General features: G+C 27.5%; 3 protein-coding genes across 4 annotated transcripts in view; 1 reads left to right on the top strand and 2 right to left on the bottom strand.

Moving 5' to 3' along the window:
* The window catches only part of LOC119683306 (LIM and SH3 domain protein Lasp), a 42,462-nt gene extending 38,517 nt beyond the window's left edge, over nt 1-3,945 (top strand). Inside the window, exons 5-8 of the mRNA XM_038096952.1 lie at nt 365-1,182; nt 1,244-1,449; nt 2,111-2,253; nt 3,175-3,945. Of these exons, the coding sequence (XP_037952880.1) occupies nt 365-1,182; nt 1,244-1,449; nt 2,111-2,253; nt 3,175-3,748 (1,741 nt within the window). The 3' untranslated portion in view covers nt 3,749-3,945. The remainder of the gene's footprint in view (nt 1-364; nt 1,183-1,243; nt 1,450-2,110; nt 2,254-3,174) is intronic.
* Nucleotides 3,946-4,291: 346 nt separating this feature from the next.
* On the bottom strand, nt 4,292-7,797 carry LOC119676693 (E3 ubiquitin-protein ligase Midline-1-like). The gene is made up of 3 exons (XM_038087949.1): nt 7,510-7,797; nt 4,535-5,091; nt 4,292-4,447 (listed from the first exon to the last, which is right to left on the bottom strand). The coding sequence occupies exons 1-3, from the start codon at nt 7,631-7,633 to the stop codon at nt 4,292-4,294; spliced, it is 837 nt and encodes a 278-aa protein (XP_037943877.1). The 5' UTR covers nt 7,634-7,797.
* Nucleotides 7,798-10,153: 2,356 nt separating this feature from the next.
* The window catches only part of LOC119683304 (E3 ubiquitin-protein ligase RNF181 homolog), a 55,897-nt gene continuing 47,570 nt past the window's right edge, over nt 10,154-18,480 (bottom strand). For both annotated transcript variants that reach the window (XM_038096950.1, XM_038096951.1), the window contains 2 exons: nt 11,123-11,467; nt 10,154-10,351 (listed from right to left, as the gene is read on the bottom strand). In XM_038096950.1, coding sequence (XP_037952878.1) covers nt 10,217-10,351; nt 11,123-11,431 — 444 coding nt within the window. In that variant the 5' untranslated portion in view covers nt 11,432-11,467 and the 3' untranslated portion in view covers nt 10,154-10,216. The remainder of the gene's footprint in view (nt 10,352-11,122; nt 11,468-18,480) is intronic.

The raw sequence follows: 18,480 nt of genomic DNA, 5'->3' as shown, positions 1-18,480 counted from the left end.
TAATCCTGCAACATATCCTGTCATTGGTACACCACATCCTTCCTCAAAACTTGCCATTTCCGCCAAACAACAACATTATTCGAATGCAAAACCTTTATATTTGCCAGTACCAAAGTTTTTAAGTGAATTGGAAGTGGTACGTCAACAACAAGGACACAAACAAGGACAGATACAAAAATTAAGACAACATTCCTATAATGATGGGTGAGTATATACACCGCTTAGGAAACCGCTTACGCACCGCAAACATAAACACACAAACTATAAATAGTTTCATCGTTTAACTAATTTATTTTACTATTTATTTATTTAATTCCAAACTTTCTGTCCTGGTCAGCATTTTTTAATTAAACAATATTTTCAGTCCTTCTCAATCACCGTACATAGACTACATTATTGAAGAGCCTAAGCAGTCTTTGGATGAAGAACAGCACGGCAGCATACCAACTCAACAACTAAAAATAACTGCTAAACCTACATCAGCGCCACCACAAGCAGCGTATATAGTCATCACAACCGCTCTACCACCAGCAACCCCAACATCTGCAGAATACTATGGTTCCACTGTACGCCCAGCTTACAAAAAACAACCTACAATACGTTTACAAGCAGTCGCACAAGAAGAGCAACAGAAAAATTATCCAACAAGGCGTCCAACAATAATAGCACCACAACTTTCCAATACAGCATATTCCAATAAACCGAATTACAAGCAAGTAGCCATTAAACTGCAATCGTCTAATGACTATGAAGAAGGTATTGAATCAACACCAACACCCCAGCAATTAGAAACAGAGCACGTCACTCCAACTCCAACATCGGCGAAGTTACCTGCATACTATGCTGGCGACAGTAACAAAAATCAGCAGCATGCACCACAAAGCATACCTGATCCCAATCAATTGCCTGATATACGCTCTTCATCTCTGGCTGAAATTTTACACAAGTTGCAAGCTAGCAATCACTTACCACAAACGTTGACAGCCGACAACATAGACAATTCAATAAAAACACTCATTACAATACTGAACAACTTAAAGCAAACTCAAACAATTGTTGCTAATCCACCACAACATCACGAAACGCCAACAAATGCAGCTGACTATGATTACAATGCCGGTGGCAGTCAGGAAGAGCATGGCACACCGCCAACGATAAATGTATTAACGCCCATCAAACCAAGTAAGTCATTGCTGATTTATGTGAGTAATGATTCATTGAAGTGAGAGATTTGTTACTTTAGATAAGCATCCCGGACCCAGCACAGGCCGCCCAGGTATAGATTATCCAAATTATGCTGAAATACCGCAAACATCCTTCGATTGCACTCAACAACGGTACAAGGGTTTCTTTGGAGATCCTGAGACGAACTGTCAAGTATGGCATTATTGTGATTTAAATGGTGGCAAGGCCTCATTTTTATGCCCCAACGGCACAATATTCAGTCAAGTAAGTTAAAGTATCACAATGGAATGATGGTTTTAAAAATTAGTAATAAATTAATATTAATAATTAGTTTAATATTTGAATACCCCTTCCTCCTAACTTTGAATATTAAATTGCCAATCTTTAAATATTACAATTATTTTGAAACTCAAATTTGAAGACTTCAGTGACGTACTGAACTCTAGTTAAAGACCAACATTAAATCATCACTTTATTAAACGAAAGAAAAAGTAATTTTATTTTTTAAATTATCACTCAAGAAAAAACAAATAGAGCAGTGACATACATGCTGTTTAAAATTTGACCGAGGTCTGTTACCAAATATGTTTATATCAGTTGATTGTGCAATTATACTTTTGAGTGTTCTGCGATGCATTTTACGACTTTCGTATTTATAAAAGAATTTTTGGCACAAATCATTCAATAAATGTAAGTAATTAAGCACCACTGTACTCATCTCATATGAACCCAATTTAAGAAAAATATTGCAATTCCCTAACAATAAAAGAAAACATATTAGAGTACTTAAAAAGAAACCTACGATAATTCTGTCTATTTTGAAAGCGACAGAATAAATTTTTAACGAATGATTTTTTTTTTATAATTCTGAATACTTTTTAAAAAGATTATATACTATATACACCTTTTTATTTTATATCTACAGATAGCATTAACATGTGATTGGTGGTTTAATGTAAAGTGCTCCACAACAGCACAACTTTATGTACTGAATGAAAGGCTTTATAAATATATATTACCATTTACACCCAAATTTCCAGAAGATTATAGTGGACCGCTTGTAGATAAGTAAGTATATGTATTTATATAACACACATATTTCAGTTAAAAATTTTCATAAGTTAATATAAATTAAATTATGATATGAAAAAAATTAGCTTTGACTTTGTCAAAACTTTGGCATCCTCAATTACCTATTAATTATACAGTAATTTTTTCTTATCGTATATTCAATTTTGTTTTTTGAATCTATTTAAATCCCATATATAACAGCTCAGCTTATTTCCAGTAGTATCTTTAACACTCTTCATTAGTTTCAAGCGAAAGAATTATTTTTCTTATTAAACAAACAAGGAGACATATGTATATACAATCGGACACATATAACACACCCTACATCCACAGAAGTGCGTGGTGATATATTAATATTATAGTATTATATATTAATATTATAGTCTCTATAACAAGCAAAATAGATTTAAAAATGAAAAAAAAAAAAAAGAATATTAATAATACATAATATTCTACCCGTTGACTAACACACTCTATATTCACAGAAGCCTGGATGATATATTAATATTGACTACGGTTATAGTCTCTATAGTAATTAAAATAGTTTAAAAAATTTACAATATATTTTTTTTAACAATTAATAACATTAAAATATATATAAACTACACTACACAAATATAACAATTGATATAGGGCCACAATATATTGTTAAAAAATAATTGCATATATTATAGTATTCAATTACAATAGAATAAGATAAAATATACATAATAATTTTATAATATATAATTTACAAAATAAAAGAAATATATAATAAATATTAATTTCTATTATATTACATATAGAAAAATATAAAAATAGCAATATCAAAACTTATTATTATATTACAGTAGTACTTATAATAAACAAAATATCTTCTATTTTTAACGATATAGAAGAAACGTTACTTTTATTATGTTAAATATAAATTTTTTTCAGATATCTTGCAATGAAATTTCAAGAGATGGAAGAAAAAACGCATGTACATAAAGATCAGAAAGAAGTAGAAAAAATAGAAGAACCTCCAAGTACTGACAATAACATCGAAGAAACTACATTAAATGTGGAACCGATTAATCCACACAAACATGAAGCAAAGAATTCCTATGTAAGTGAACAGAGTTCCGAACGAAATTTACTAATAGATGATGAAGGTATTGATGATGATGATGATAATAATACTAAATCAGCTAAACCAGCTACTCAAGAAATCACAACACCAGCAACAAGTACGAACTCAACAGATTTGGAGTTATCACTCAGTCTTAAACCTATAGTAGTATCCTCAACAGAAGGACCAGATTATGCGCAAAACAGTTCCGAAGAACAAGAAACAAAGGAAAGTAATGAGGAGCAACATAAACGTGCGGATATGAAGAAAAATAATAAATCGGAAAATTCTCGTGAACCAACAAAATTTAAAGTAAGCGTTGAAAAAGTTGAAGTCATAGAAATAAAATCTGACGGCACATCTGGACACATAACACCAGCTGAATTATATGAGACCAGATAGACTATATAATTGATTATATAAAGCCTATATGTTATTATATTTTTATAAGAATGTTATTATTTATACACGTATTTGTATCCTAGAGTGGAAAGCCATTTCGCAGTTTAAAAGGCGTATTGCAAATATTGTATACATATTAGGGGAGGGAGGGGGCGACAGACGCACGCAGTTTGTATATTTTTTTTTTTATAATTTATTATTTATTATGTCCCTTTTTAAGTTACAAATTTTTTTACTAGTGAATATCTAATAAAAAAAAAATTATTGTGAAATGTTATAAACTTGCCATAAACATGAAATGTTTTTGCTTCATAGTAATAACTCAACTATGTAAATAAATTGTATTAATTTTATATTTAAAAATTTTTTTTTTTATATACTAGTATAATTTACTAGTATATTATATGATATATTCTATTTATTACATTAAGTGTTACAAAGGAAAGAGTATTGCAAAAGAAAGAGATTATTAGAATAATCTCTTTTTAAATAAGTGTTGCAGTATTTTTAAGAGAGAAAATGTTGACAGCTCACATTTAGCTATTATGTATTTATCTTAAAAATATTGAATTTTGTCCAGTGCAATATTATAACAAACATGAAGGTGTATTTACTTACCTTTTCTGATTTCGCTAATACTTCATCAAATCTCTTCAATGACTCCAACATATGAGTAATGTCGTCCTGGTGAAGTTGATTCTGTGATTGAAATCATTTATTAATCAATATAATTTATCAACAAAAAAACAAAAAAAAAAACATTTCCATACGCCAAGATGAACATACCTCTTCAAATATACGCTTTACATCATGGTCTTCATGATCTGTGAGACGCCGACAAGTCTTGCATAGCTCTTCATCACAAGTTATGCAAATATAGTTTATGACATTATGATGCGCGTAACATCTGTTTGGAACATATAAATTGAACTCATCTGATGTTATCCGATCAAGCCGATGACTTCTTAGAACTTTACTTGTAGCGTGTACTTGCGTAAAGCAACTAGTGCAAAAGAATGCCTTGCAGTGAAGACATTTACCATAAGCAGTTTGTCGTTCGCACTCAGAGCATTTCTGAGTAGGTTTTGGAGCAATGGCTTTCTGGCTGATCTCGCGTAATACAATGGCTTCTTTATTTTCATCAAGCAAATCAAAGTAATATAAATAACCCAATAAATAAAAATCCAATTCTATATATTCTCGGATATTGATGCGAAATTTCGGAAATAACACAGGTTTCAAGCAGACAGGACATTCGAAACAACGAATGTTTTTTATTATGCAGCTTTCACAGACTGTGTGCTTACATGGTAAGATATATGGACGAAGCCGTTTATTTGTTTCTGTAAATATTAAAAAATATAAACATTAAAACATTATAAATATAAACAGAAAAATATATAAGAAGTACTTCTACAATGTAATCGAGCATTACAATGTTCGAATAGCTGGAATATGCTCGTTTTCGACCATTTAAATCGAACATATAAAATGTTAAGAGCTTTTTGAAGATGACCGAATAGCTGACAGGTCGAACAGAAAGGGGTTTGTTTTAAATATATTAATTACAAGAAATATAAAATATGTTAATACGCGTATTGCATTTTATATCACATTTTAATTTTTTAACATTATTCCATGCTATACTATACTATATATACAGTCAGCGTCAAAATAAAGTGTACAGTACCTTTCCAACATTTGTTTGCTTTATTCCAATAGTTAAAAAGTGTGTTCGATAAATATTTTAGTTTTTATGAAATGTTATTCAATTCTCTTTAAATTAAAAAAAAATTTAATTTATTTTACAACAAAAACTGTAATTACTCCAGCTTTATCGCGTCAAAATAAAAAGTGTACATTAATAAATTCATCAAATAAAAAGCTAAAAACCCAAACTTTAATATTTTGTTTGCTTTCCGTGTGTTTGCATAAAGAACTACTTCTAGCCTCCTCGGCATTGATTCAGCTTATTTTGTTGTCATTTCCGGTGAAATTTTCTGTCATTCATCTAACAATACCGATTTCAGAGAGTCTATGCTAGTGACGCCTCTTTCACGAATTTTCCTGTCCAGATGTACTCATAAATGTTCAATGGGATTGAGGTATGATGATTGTTCAGTTGTTGATGGTTCAGTTGTTTTGGTGTATGGTACAGCAGCCATTCCTTAACAATTCAAGCGTTATGTTTGGGGTCGTTATCTTGCTGGAAAATCCAGCAGCGATCTAGTTCCAATTCTTCGACACTACATTCTAAATTTCCTTTTCAAAAATTTAGGTAATCCATTTTTTTCATTCTATTATCAATAATATTCTACTGGCCACCATACACTGCCACACCATCACTGAGCTCCCAAGGTGCTTTACTGTAGAAACTATATTTTTTGTGGCTTTTTTAGCTTTTTATTTATTAAATTTATTACTGTACACTTTATTTTGATGCTGACTGTATATAGTATTGTGTTGTATGTATATATGCTATTGTATATATACTCATATAATGTAAATATATAACATATACATGCTATTCTATGTACACGCATAATACGTATATATGTACCATATACATACATATATGCTATTGTATATATACGCATATAATGTCTATGTACAACACATATGCTTCTGTATAACATATATATGTATACATATATATATATATATATATATATATATCATATTTGTATTAATATATCATATATTACATTCATATATACTTTATATATTACGAACATGCATATATACTTTATATATTACGAACATGCATATATACTTTATATATTACGAACATGCATATATACTTTATATATTACGAACATGCATATATACTTTATATATTACGCACATACATATATACTTTATATATTACGAACATGCATATATACTTTATATATTACGCACATACATAACATGTATGTATAAGTACATGTTATATGTGCATGTATGTAAGTTAATGAACATTAATTTTAATGATCATACAAAACTATATCAAAAGAATATCCCGTAGCAAATATGTATGTATGTGTTTTGATACAATTTTGTCAAAACAATAATAAATTATAATATAACTATAAATTTAATATAATTTAAATATAATTTAATATAATAATTTATATATAATATAAATTATAAATAATAAATTCTATATATTTATATAGATATAAAGTGTGTATTATATATATACAAGTTAATGAACATTAATTTTAATGATCATACAAAACTGATTCAAAACAATATCCCGTAGCAAATATGTATGTGTTAAAGTATGGTAAATTGTTTTGACAAAATTGTATCAACACACATACATACATATTTGCTACGAGATATTCTTTTGATATAGTTTTGTATGATCATTAAAATAAATAATATATACTATTTACCTATATATAACACACACTATATATGTATACATATTGTTAATAACAAATACGATAATAATAAAAGTTTGCCCAAAAGTTATTCATAAAAAAATAGTAGGGTTTTATTTTGCATGCTACCCTAAAAACAAAAAATGCATTAATGCATAGGCAACCATTTTTTCTAATATCAAGCCATTTATAAATTAAAGCTATTCAAAATGTATTTTATAATTTGTATTGAAGCTGATTTCACAACAAAAAACGCCGGTTCCAAAACCGTTAAACACATGCAAAACTATAAAACAAACACTACACGCATTCTCCCGTAAAACGGTATCTTGTGTTACTGAATATGATACTGTACTATAAGTTTTTATAGTATATTTAGGTTGCTTTACTTACCATTATTTCGTTTAACAGAAAACTGGGATCTGCACTTCGGGCATTTATAAAAGTTTTTAATAGAATTTCTAATAAAATTTGTATATTGAGCATCGTTGCTCTGAAATGTGCATAATTCTGTCATTTTACAAAACTGTTATCAAAACACTATTCATTCACTTTATTCATTAAATTGATCAATTAAATATAAACAACAAATAAATCTGGCGAAAAAATTAATAAAATCCGGCGAACCACACAAATCAAACACGCAAATAACAGCGCCTCGAACGACAGCCAATGATTATTGCAAATTCTGTCAAAATCATACAAATGAGACGAAATGAAAAAGAAACTGTCAAAATGTATTTATGCAGGGTTACATTACGATTCACGATTCCTGGGGCTACACTAAAAAATATTTAATTTAGATATTTTCCTTGAGATATGTTGTGATTATTATTTATAATACTCTAGCACTATTAGTTTTATTTATATATTATATTTATATATTCATACTTAAATATGTGCGTAGGGTAAATGCACATACCTATTTTTGCAAGAGCATAAAGAATACATAATAAATGAATATAAATAATGAATTTTAATGAATAATGAATATAAAGCGGAATGAAGTTTAATTAGCAAAGAATGTTTTTATTAGAAGGAATACCAAGTATTGACAATAATATCGAAGAAACTACATTAAATGTGGAACCAATTAGTCCATATAAACTTGAAACCAAAAATTTATATGTAAGTGAACAGAGTTCTGAACGAAATTTACTAATAAATTATGAAGATTTTTATTATGACGATGACAAAAAGCAATAACAAAAAACAAACGAATGTAGTTAGGAAGAATATAAATGTGTAGACGTTCGTTCCAACAACTCTTAATCTACACTACACGTGTTTTGTATTACTGTACTGTATTATGTTTTTGGGTTATATTAATTGCTTTACTTACCATGAAATGGTTTAATAGAAAAAACATTGAGACATATAGGGCATTTAAAAAAATTTTTAATGGAGTTTCTAACAAAGTTTGTATACTGAACATTGTCACTCCAAAATTTATTTAATTCGGTCATTTTACGAAATTTTTAACAATTCACTTTAATCTATTAATTAAATTGATCAATTATGTATAAACAAAGAATAAATCAATAAATCTGACGAAAAAATAAAAAACCCGGCGAAACATATAAATCAAATACGTAAATTACAGCGCCTCGAACGACAGCCGATGCTTATTGTGAAAATTCTGTCAAAATAGTTTACATGAAACGAAATGAAAAGCAAACTGTCAAAATGTATTTATGTAGGGTTACATTACGTTTCACAATTCCTGGGGCTACAACAGAATATATAAAATTTTGATATTTTCATTGAGATTCATTGCGATTATTATTTATAATACTCTAGCACTATTAATTTTATTTATATATTATTTTTATATATTCATACTTCAATGTGTGCGTAGGGTACATGTATAGACTTGCACTTAATATTGCAAGAATACATAAAAAATGAATATGAAGCGGAAAGAAGTTTAATTAGGAGAGTATGTTTTTATTAGAAGAAATACTAAGTATTAACAATAATATCGAAGAAATTACATTAAATGTGGAAATAATTAGTTCACATAAACATGAAGCTAAAAATTCCTATGTAAGTGAAAAAAATTCTGAAAGAAATTTTCTAATAAATGAGGTGTTCGTCACATAGGGGTAACTCAACATAATGGTGAAATTGAAAAACGCGTATTATACTTTTCCACCATATTGTATGTTATAATTAAAGTATTAAGTAAAGAAAATAATAAACAGTCAGACGGAAATTATACCTAGATTCGCGCGTTTCACTCCAACAAATTGGTATTGATTATGACGATGACAAGAAAAAATAACAAAAAAACTAAGAAAAGCAGTGTGGAACAAAGTAAACTTGCATATAAAAAAAAAATCGTATTATTTTTATTTTATACTGAATCAGATTTTACAACGAAAGTCGTTCGTTCCAACAACCGTTAATCAAATATAAAACTAAAAAAACACACCACATATACCGTATTACTGTAATGTATTATATGTTTTTGAATTATATTACTTGCTTATCAGCAAATGTTTAAAAGAAAGAGGTTTAAGAGGAAAAACATTGCAACAGTTGAGATATTTAAAAAAATATTTAATCGAGTTTCTAACAAAGTTTGTATACTGAACATTCTCGTTCCAAAATTTATTTAATTCAGTCATGTTACAAAGCTATTATAAAAACACTATTGTATTCATTAATTTTTCACTTAAGTTAATTAACAAACAATTATTTATACTCGTTCATTTCGTTTTTATTTACTCATTAAACAAGCATTGCATTTGCGAGCTTTTTATTGCATATTTTTAGGCATAAAATATCTTATTTAGTGATATAAAATAATACTTAACTTGAATTTTTCTTAATATATAAAATTAATTAAAATTCCTTCAAAATTTAATTTTTTTTAGTATTATTTGTTTATTTCTAAATACAGTTCTTAATGTTAAATAGACAATTTAAAGTATTGTGATTTGCATATTTTAACAGATAAAATTATTTCATCATCGCACGCACCCAGTATTCTTAAATAATATTTGACTATTAATAAAATTAAGATAAACCAGAAAACCGTTGTTTACTTATATATATTGTACATATTTTGAATTTTGGCTTATAATAAGAATTGAAATTATGAATACATAGAATCCATTAAGTTGTCCTGTCTTTGACGGCGATTAGGTTCATCTTGACGGTATAAACGCAGCTCTTCATAGACTGGATCATCGGTTTCCAATTCATACCGACATAATGGACAGGAATTGGTCTGAAATTACATAAAATGTTTTTATAATAATTTAGTAAATAATAAATCACAAAAAGTGAACATTGATAACATTGATATATATATATATATACAATTTATCAAATATTTTAAGATGTGTTATTAGTTGTTTATAATAACTATTATTTTTTGGATTCTGAATAAGAGCATTAAATTTCTATTATCTTTTTTACTGTAACTCTGTTGGCAAAAAGTTGGGAGATTTGATTATAGATATATTCAGTTGTTTATATTGTGTGGTAAATTAGGTTAACTAGACGTTTTTACTCAGTTCTTAGCCACAGTGTATATAGTTATTTATAACAGTTTGAACTTATAAAACTAACAATAAGTAAGATACTCTTTTTTTCAACCACATCTGACAGGTCTTTTAACAGTATTTGTGAGGTTAGAACAGAACAGAATTTATAGTTCTATTCTATAGTTCACTGAGTCTATTAACAGATTTGATATTCTGCAATGTAATGTAGAGTTTCATTGTCACAACTGTAATATACATTATTTGAAGGTTACTCTAATCTTCTTGTGTGATAATTTAAGAATTATTGTGTAATTAGAGACCGTGTAGCGTAAGAATGCCTTACTAGGATCCGTAAATTAAATAAAAGTTAGTCAAATCTTCTTCTGTGAACACTTCAAGAATTATAAAATCGTTATAAGGTTTTAAAAAGAATTATAAAATCGTTCAAATCAAGAAAGTACATATATATACATATATCTCACACTATAATCTTGTAATTAATATTTACTTACTTTTTTCAACCACAATAAAATGCACTCCTCATGATATTTATGTTTGCAAGGTAATACTTTAAATTGCTCAGCGATTTCAGCTGGTTTCAAGCACACAGGACATTTGACATCATTCTTGACATCATCTTCGGTAATATCATGAAGGGGCATTTTGGCGATAGCACGCTTCGACGCTTCTGGCACCTCAATATCCATATCAATACCATTCATAATGGCTAGCACTTGAAGGCGCCTATAGTTCCTATCCATATCATCAGGTCCATTGTCACCAGTTGGTGTATGTCCAAGTTCAGTAAAGTAATCGGACATTGTGCTATAGGTTGTGTAGTTGTATATGTGGAAGAGCTGTGAAAATAATAAGCGGGAGCTATTACTTATATGGTAATTGAAATTTGGCTTATAACAAATAAAACATTTTTATTTTCTTTTGATTTAGCTTTATTGAAATTTGTAAAACATTTTATGACAGTTCTTAAAATTTTTCTAATTATATATTAAAATATAATTCATAAAGTATGCTTACAAATTATTTAATCTAAGCATTGAAAATTAATTATTAATTATTTGTAAATATATAAGTATACATTTTATCTCAAATTTTAAATATTTTATTTAAAGTACATTATATACACATATATAATACTTTAAGGAATATATTTGAAGTAAATATATTTATTAAAAATATTAAGGGCTTTAATTGCTTCTACCTATTTTCATTTACAATTTGGGATCCTTTATAGTATTATATTTTGATAGCCACTGATGGTAAATGAAGTAAATCACATTTATACTACTAGGTGTGCTAAAGATATTTCCAGATTAGACTAGTGGGTTAATAGTTTAATAACATGAGTCTCCAGTGCAGAATTAAGTTTTCTACAGTGTGCGGAAGTTTTGAAGAGTTTTTAAATTGAGAATTTCAATAGTCAATGCTAAATGATTTATTGTTTTATTTAGTTTCTAAGAAAAATATCAGATAACATATTGGATCGAGTCTGAAGCTTATTGGGCTAAAGAAAAGTTGAAAAATAGATTTTCTATTTAATATATTTTGGCTTATTAATCATTTCCTTCTAGTTAACGTCGGTTATGTTAGGTTTTTTCAGTTCCATTTAGACCTATTGGCCTATATTGTTGTGGTCGTTAAGCCTTAGTTAGCTTAAACACAAAATTAAAGTTATGAATGGGAAGGAATTAATCCAAGTCGTGCAAAAGAAGTGAGCTATAAAATCTGGCCTCAAATAGTACATATATATAGAGTATAAAGAGATTGTTATTTTAACCAGCTGAGATATTGAACAAGTTGGTAATGAATTTAAACTACCTAATCTGTGTAAGTTTTATATTTGGTTCATATACTATTATGATTGAGTGAATTTTGATTACTATTAGGATATTATTTAAACTGATGGAATATATTTATATAGAACTATTCTGTTAACCATTGTGTAATCTTGAAAAAATAATTGTATATTGTTACTAAAAGTTTAAAGTCTACTGAGATGTAACTTCAATATGGTACAATTTAAATCTTCAAACAAATTTGGTTGGGTAATTTCAATGCATTTTATTCAGGTTCCCAGTAATAAAGTTATACTTTTAAAAATAAAATAGTCTCAGCCTTTACGAAATTGTGTTTAGTCCTCCGGGACTTTTAAGTAATTCTAAAGTTCAAATAAATTTCATAAATTATCATAAATTATTATGATATTTAACAACATATCCCTTTATTGAGATATAAGTTGAAAAAAATCGTATGAGTACTCTATGACCAAAATAGTGCACTAATGAGATTGCACTGGTATTATATTAATTAGAAGTTAAAGACTTAATAAGATATTGATGCTCGTAATGCAGAGTTGAGAAAATTTGTTTTCTTCAAGTTTAACTAAACTATCTTAGCATACACCCGGTAGTTTCAGCAATCTATTTAGCAAAGGTTAATCTTAAGGTATATTCAAGCTAAACCATGTAACAATATAAATGTCAGATATTGTTATAAATAACATGTATTACGATTTTCTAATCGTAATGCAATTGATAATGCCATTATATCATAATATTCGATTTATTACAATTTAAAATGCAGTTTTTATTTGAATGTTGTGTTAGATGTATTCAATGTGACAAATCAGTAGTTCATATCTCAAATGAAGTTAAAATTAATGTATAGAAATTGGACTTTTCGTTTATTATAATAAATCGAAACAACCAACTAGAACACTAATTTCAAGAAACAATAATAATTTAATTAATTAGAGTCAATTAATGCTGGCTTGAACGTACAATTAAAGACTAAAATTATAATCCAAATTCATATCCTTTTATCACATAGGTATATTTATTATGAAACCAGATCGTAGATCGTCTTCAATTTGTTATTGGATCTTATTGTAATTTAGAGAATTAAAATAGGACATTTGTGCTGTCTTGAAAGTTATCCTGAGCCCTTGAAATTCAAAGTTTTTATTAATAAACATACATATAATAATATATATAAAATATCTTAATTATATAGCATTACACAATATCGGAATATATTTAGCTCTAGAAATTTTTTCTATATAAATTTTATTAGCTTAAATGTTTAATTTTTTTATTTAATGATTTTGCTTAAGTGCTAAAGATCTAATATAACCTAGTTAAGAGCTAAGCTACACAAATTGATTTTACTTTAGTAAAAAAATCACAAACATTTTTAATACCTAGATTATAGAAAAAATACAATACTTTAAGAACTACATTTGATGCATATTGTTAAAGATTTTAATTGATTTAAGCTTAAAGTCCTAAGAGCTTAGAAATAATGTCTTGTTTTGCTTTTTGCTTAAATTGCTTATAAAATCTATTGCGGCTCTAACTAGGCACAATATGTGAAGAATGTGTCTTATATGGTTTACCATAGAGAGAGGTATAAAAGTCGAGTATTAAATAAAAGTGATATGAATATGAGTAAGTGAAGAAATTTAAAACAATAATTTATGGAAAAGTAGAATGGATCAACCACTTTTATTAGGAGAATCGAGTTAAATAAAAAGTTTATTATAACTGTTAGATATAAATATTTTAATTAATAAATTATATGTCGTACTTTAAAGTCTTTTAGAATTAAAAACAAAAATTAATTTATACAAAACATAATACAATCATTTAAACAAAAAAAAGCAAGAGAACAGATATAGTTAATAATAGATTTTATAAATAAAACCCACTGAAAACTGAGAATTCATTTTATCGCGAATGGAAAGCTTAGAAAGTAAGATGTACTATCTTTAAATAATCTAGAAATTTAGATAGGCGTTGGCAATAAATATTGTTATTACATATTCTTTATTGAAGTCCAGGGATTTTGATGTTATTGATGAATACATATAACATGATTAGCATTGACATCGATTGATCGCATCCATGACATATTACTTAATAAATATGCACACAATTACTCCAAAGTTTGATCATTATATTGTAAATATATAATGTATATGAAAGAAATTTATAGAATCAATTGTTTTCATTATTAATTTCATTTAAAATGTAACAGTTTTAATGCATTTAATTTCCGTCTATCTCTCACAACCTTCGTCCATGCCAAGCAACAACACACAACTCGTCACAGCGTTGCCATCGTTTATTTTCTACAATTTTTGTGCCAATAGGATAGGAATAGAGTGATAAGAGGAAGATGATTCATAAGGCAGTGATTGCCAACTTTTTTTTGACCAAGGACCACTATAATATATTTGTTTTTAATAGGGACCACTAAGTTTAAGAATATTAAACTGTACGATTATTTTAATATGCTTCATGTATCTATCTAATAATATATAATGAATAGGTGTATAGGTGAATTATATAGGCTATAAAATAGATAAATAATTTCATGGAAATTTTTTTGCTAATTTTTTTTTTATAAATAAGGTCTTAGTGGACAAACTAAAAACAATGTTTCCATAGCTGTTGAATAGCTATGGACCATATATTAAACCATATTTCGACTACCGGTTGTGAACCGGTGAACTGATTTAAGGTATATCACGAATGAAGATATACACAAGAACTTGAATATTGAGTGTATTAAAAAGTATATCACATACAAAGCGCTGATACTAATTTAGAATTGTACTCTCTTAAAACATACATAATATATATTCTGTCAGGAAGATATCCTATACTTCTATAAAAGTACATAAATAAGTTATAAAAAACTTTTAATGTGTCATTGTAACAATGGATCATCCAAGTGATCACAGATAGTATTGAGTTAAAGTGCTTTCAACACCAACTGGCGTTTAATCAAACAATAAAGAAGAAGTCTAACATTCTCGTATCTGTCTTAAAATTCTTTAATATGTGTTCTGGGATTACTTTAACATGAAGAATTCTTAAAAAAATTGCATGTTTTTAATTTTACTTAATAAATCATAATTTTAGAGGTACTTACAAAGACATCTAGAGACTTTCATATGATTATAAATTATTACTAATCACATTTCACGGACAACTAAAAACGATTTTAGAATGTAGGAGCTAGGCCTTCCTTACGACCTCAACCAACTTGGTATGTGAGAGTGATGATAGAATGACTCATTCCAAAAGAGAAGGACACTTCAAGTTGGATTCTTTGTGGTACTTAGTCAAGAGAATCATTGTTCTGGAACAAAATGTAACTACAAGATTCTTATTTCATGTGATCACCCAAGCTAGTACTGTCTGGGCGGGGGGTGTGTTAAAAACATATATTAGAAACAATTTCATAAAAGACCTTTCGGCTTTTAGCAAGAAACTATGGATAATAAAATTATCCATGTTTGGTAGTTGAAGATTGACAAGAAACTATATAAATTCTTAAAAGAACTTTTTTTTGTAAAGACAGAGAAGTTCTTTCCTTTAATTCCTTTAAATACCTCATATCGTGAACACATTGACGGATTGGAAGGCTGTAAAATATTTTTGTGTATTAAAAGATTGGATTATATTTTTTTTTTGGTAATATGCAGACGTCTAAGTAAAGAAACACAAAATGCATTGGAATATTTGGTGATTGATTTAACAAAGTTATTTTGAGAAGAGCAATCATATTTAAGATTTTAGGTTTTCTTATTAGGATATTAGTCTTTCACGAAGTATTGTATGAGATCCCATAACATAGAATATTAAAATTTTATTACAGTTTTAGATTTATAACTAATTATATATGAAATTAATAGAACAATACAAATTCCTTTGAAAAGTGTTTAGAGAATAAGATATATCCAAATCGAGTACTATAACAATTATTTTAATTATTTGTTCATATAGAAAGATTATTAAGATAGCGCACTTATAAAAGGATTTTGAGATTGTGAAGAAAGTTTTTGAGAGGAATAGTTGAAATAGACCATGTATCAAAACATATGATAAATGTTACATTGCATATTAATAACGGAATAATTCTGAGAGATTAAACACTGATCACACTGATGATGCTCATGTTTAAGTTAAGGAGTCGGGGACATATATTTTGAGTTGGTATAATTTGGAATATGGTAGCTTAAATTTATGTAAGATTGTCGATACTTATACAAGTCTACGCTTATTTTTACAACTACCTGTAAAAATTTTTTTTATAATGAAATTTTCAAACAAAATATACTCCGTAGTATTAACATAGAGTTTTTAATAAAGACAACCCCCCTCATATATTGATTTGCGATGAAATTTATTTTAGGGGGCATTGATAAGAAACCCCATTAATATTGCGACTATAACAGATTTATTTTTGTGTTTAAAAACTTAAGTACGATGTATAAATAAAATACGTCTTGCACTGTAAGTTAATTTCTTGTAAAGCACAACTTTCAATAGTCTTGTCATATTTTTTTAAATGAAGGTCTTTAAAATTTGGTAGCTATAACGGATCATATTTGAATGCAACAAAAAACACACATAAACGCTGGCTAGTGTGTACTGTTCAATATGATCTAAAGTATCTCACGCCAAGATGGCGGCAGCGTACAAGCAGTTTTGATCATTATAAGAGTGGGATCAATAGATCATTGTGAGTACGGATGAGTCTAGTAAAACTGTTCTGTTCTTGTAAATGGAGTTGTTATGTGAAGATCATTGTGAAAACAGATGTGTCTATTGAAACTTCTTTAGAAGTTATTATAAGAAATGACAACATTAGATCGTTGCGTATACATATAGGTATGTTAAGACTCCTTTTCTCTTGTTAATTGCATGATTATGATTGTGGACACAGTTGGGTTTATTTAAACTACTCTTCTCATCTCTATAATTGAACAGAAATAATTATAACAAGTGGGTGCAACAGATCGTTGAGTACTTTGAATAAGTGTGGTTGTAACTGTGCTCAAATTTATTCGTTTTCCTCTTCTTCTTGAAAGGATAACAAAAAAGAGTGGGTCCATCAAATCATAGTACCCTGTCATCACAGGTGGGTGCTCAAATTAAAGACAATTTTCACAGCAAATTCTCATTTCATCGTCTTATTATATAAAAATTTTTAACTGCATCCATTTTCTTACTTTCAATTTATAAAAAAACTGAAAACTAAATTGGTATCTATATTAAAGATGCGTACGTAACGATAGCTATATGTTATATTTTTTAATTTCGTAATAAAGAAAGTAATAACAAAATGAAACGATTTCGTTTTGAAAATATAATTAATTAATTAGAGAAGAAGAAACCGAGTTTAGGTTTACGCAATTTTAAGTTCAGATTTTCTTAAAAACGAGTATGAAATTTTCAAATAATTTTTTAAAATTAATTCAACTGGTTTAACAATTTTTACGAATATTAAAATGAAACTTAGAGAATTAAAAAAGCTGATTAGTATAAAAATAATATTAAAATTGTATATATGTATATGTATATATAGTAAAAGTAATTGTTAATACCCAGCTAGTAACTACTAGAACAACATAAAATTATATAAACTGTGACATTAGAGAACAAAAATTAAAACCTGCTTAAAAATATTCATTTTAATAAACGGTAATTAAAAATAAAAAAAAATTGTCTGAAAGTTAATGAAATTGATGAACCTGATTATATGAACTTATATACTTAAATATAAATATATACGTATATATAATAGTATATGTACGCATTATATAAATATAATTAGTTCAATTAAAACACAAAAGTCTTAGTTGTTTTATGTGGTAATTTTTTTGTTCAATTTTATATGAACAAAATTTTAATTTTTTTTTTGTTATAAAAATAATTTAACATAAATTTTTTTAAAAATAAATTTTTCATATTTTTTGTAAAATTTTTAGTTTGTTTTTTTTTCTTCTTTAAGATCTAAATACAATTTCGATTTTTTTTGTTTTTGCGACTTACTTTAAAGC

The sequence above is a fragment of the Teleopsis dalmanni genome, chromosome 2 (assembly GCF_002237135.1).
Source record: "Teleopsis dalmanni isolate 2A chromosome 2, ASM223713v2, whole genome shotgun sequence".
In the NCBI taxonomy this organism is placed as follows: Eukaryota; Metazoa; Arthropoda; class Insecta; order Diptera; family Diopsidae; genus Teleopsis; species Teleopsis dalmanni.
This window is presented reverse-complemented; position numbering and strand designations above follow the sequence as displayed.

Excerpts from the sequence above, each read along its gene's own strand:
- LOC119676693 (XM_038087949.1), bottom strand. The coding sequence starts at position 7,633 with ATGACAGAATTATGCACATTTCAGAGCAACGATGCTCAATATACAAAT. Across the intron at positions 5,092-7,509 it reads TTCTGTTAAACGAAATAATG|AAACAAATAAACGGCTTCGT; the intron begins GTAAGTAAAGCA and ends TAATATTTACAG. Across the intron at positions 4,448-4,534 it reads TAAAGCGTATATTTGAAGAG|AATCAACTTCACCAGGACGA; the intron begins GTATGTTCATCT and ends TTTCAATCACAG.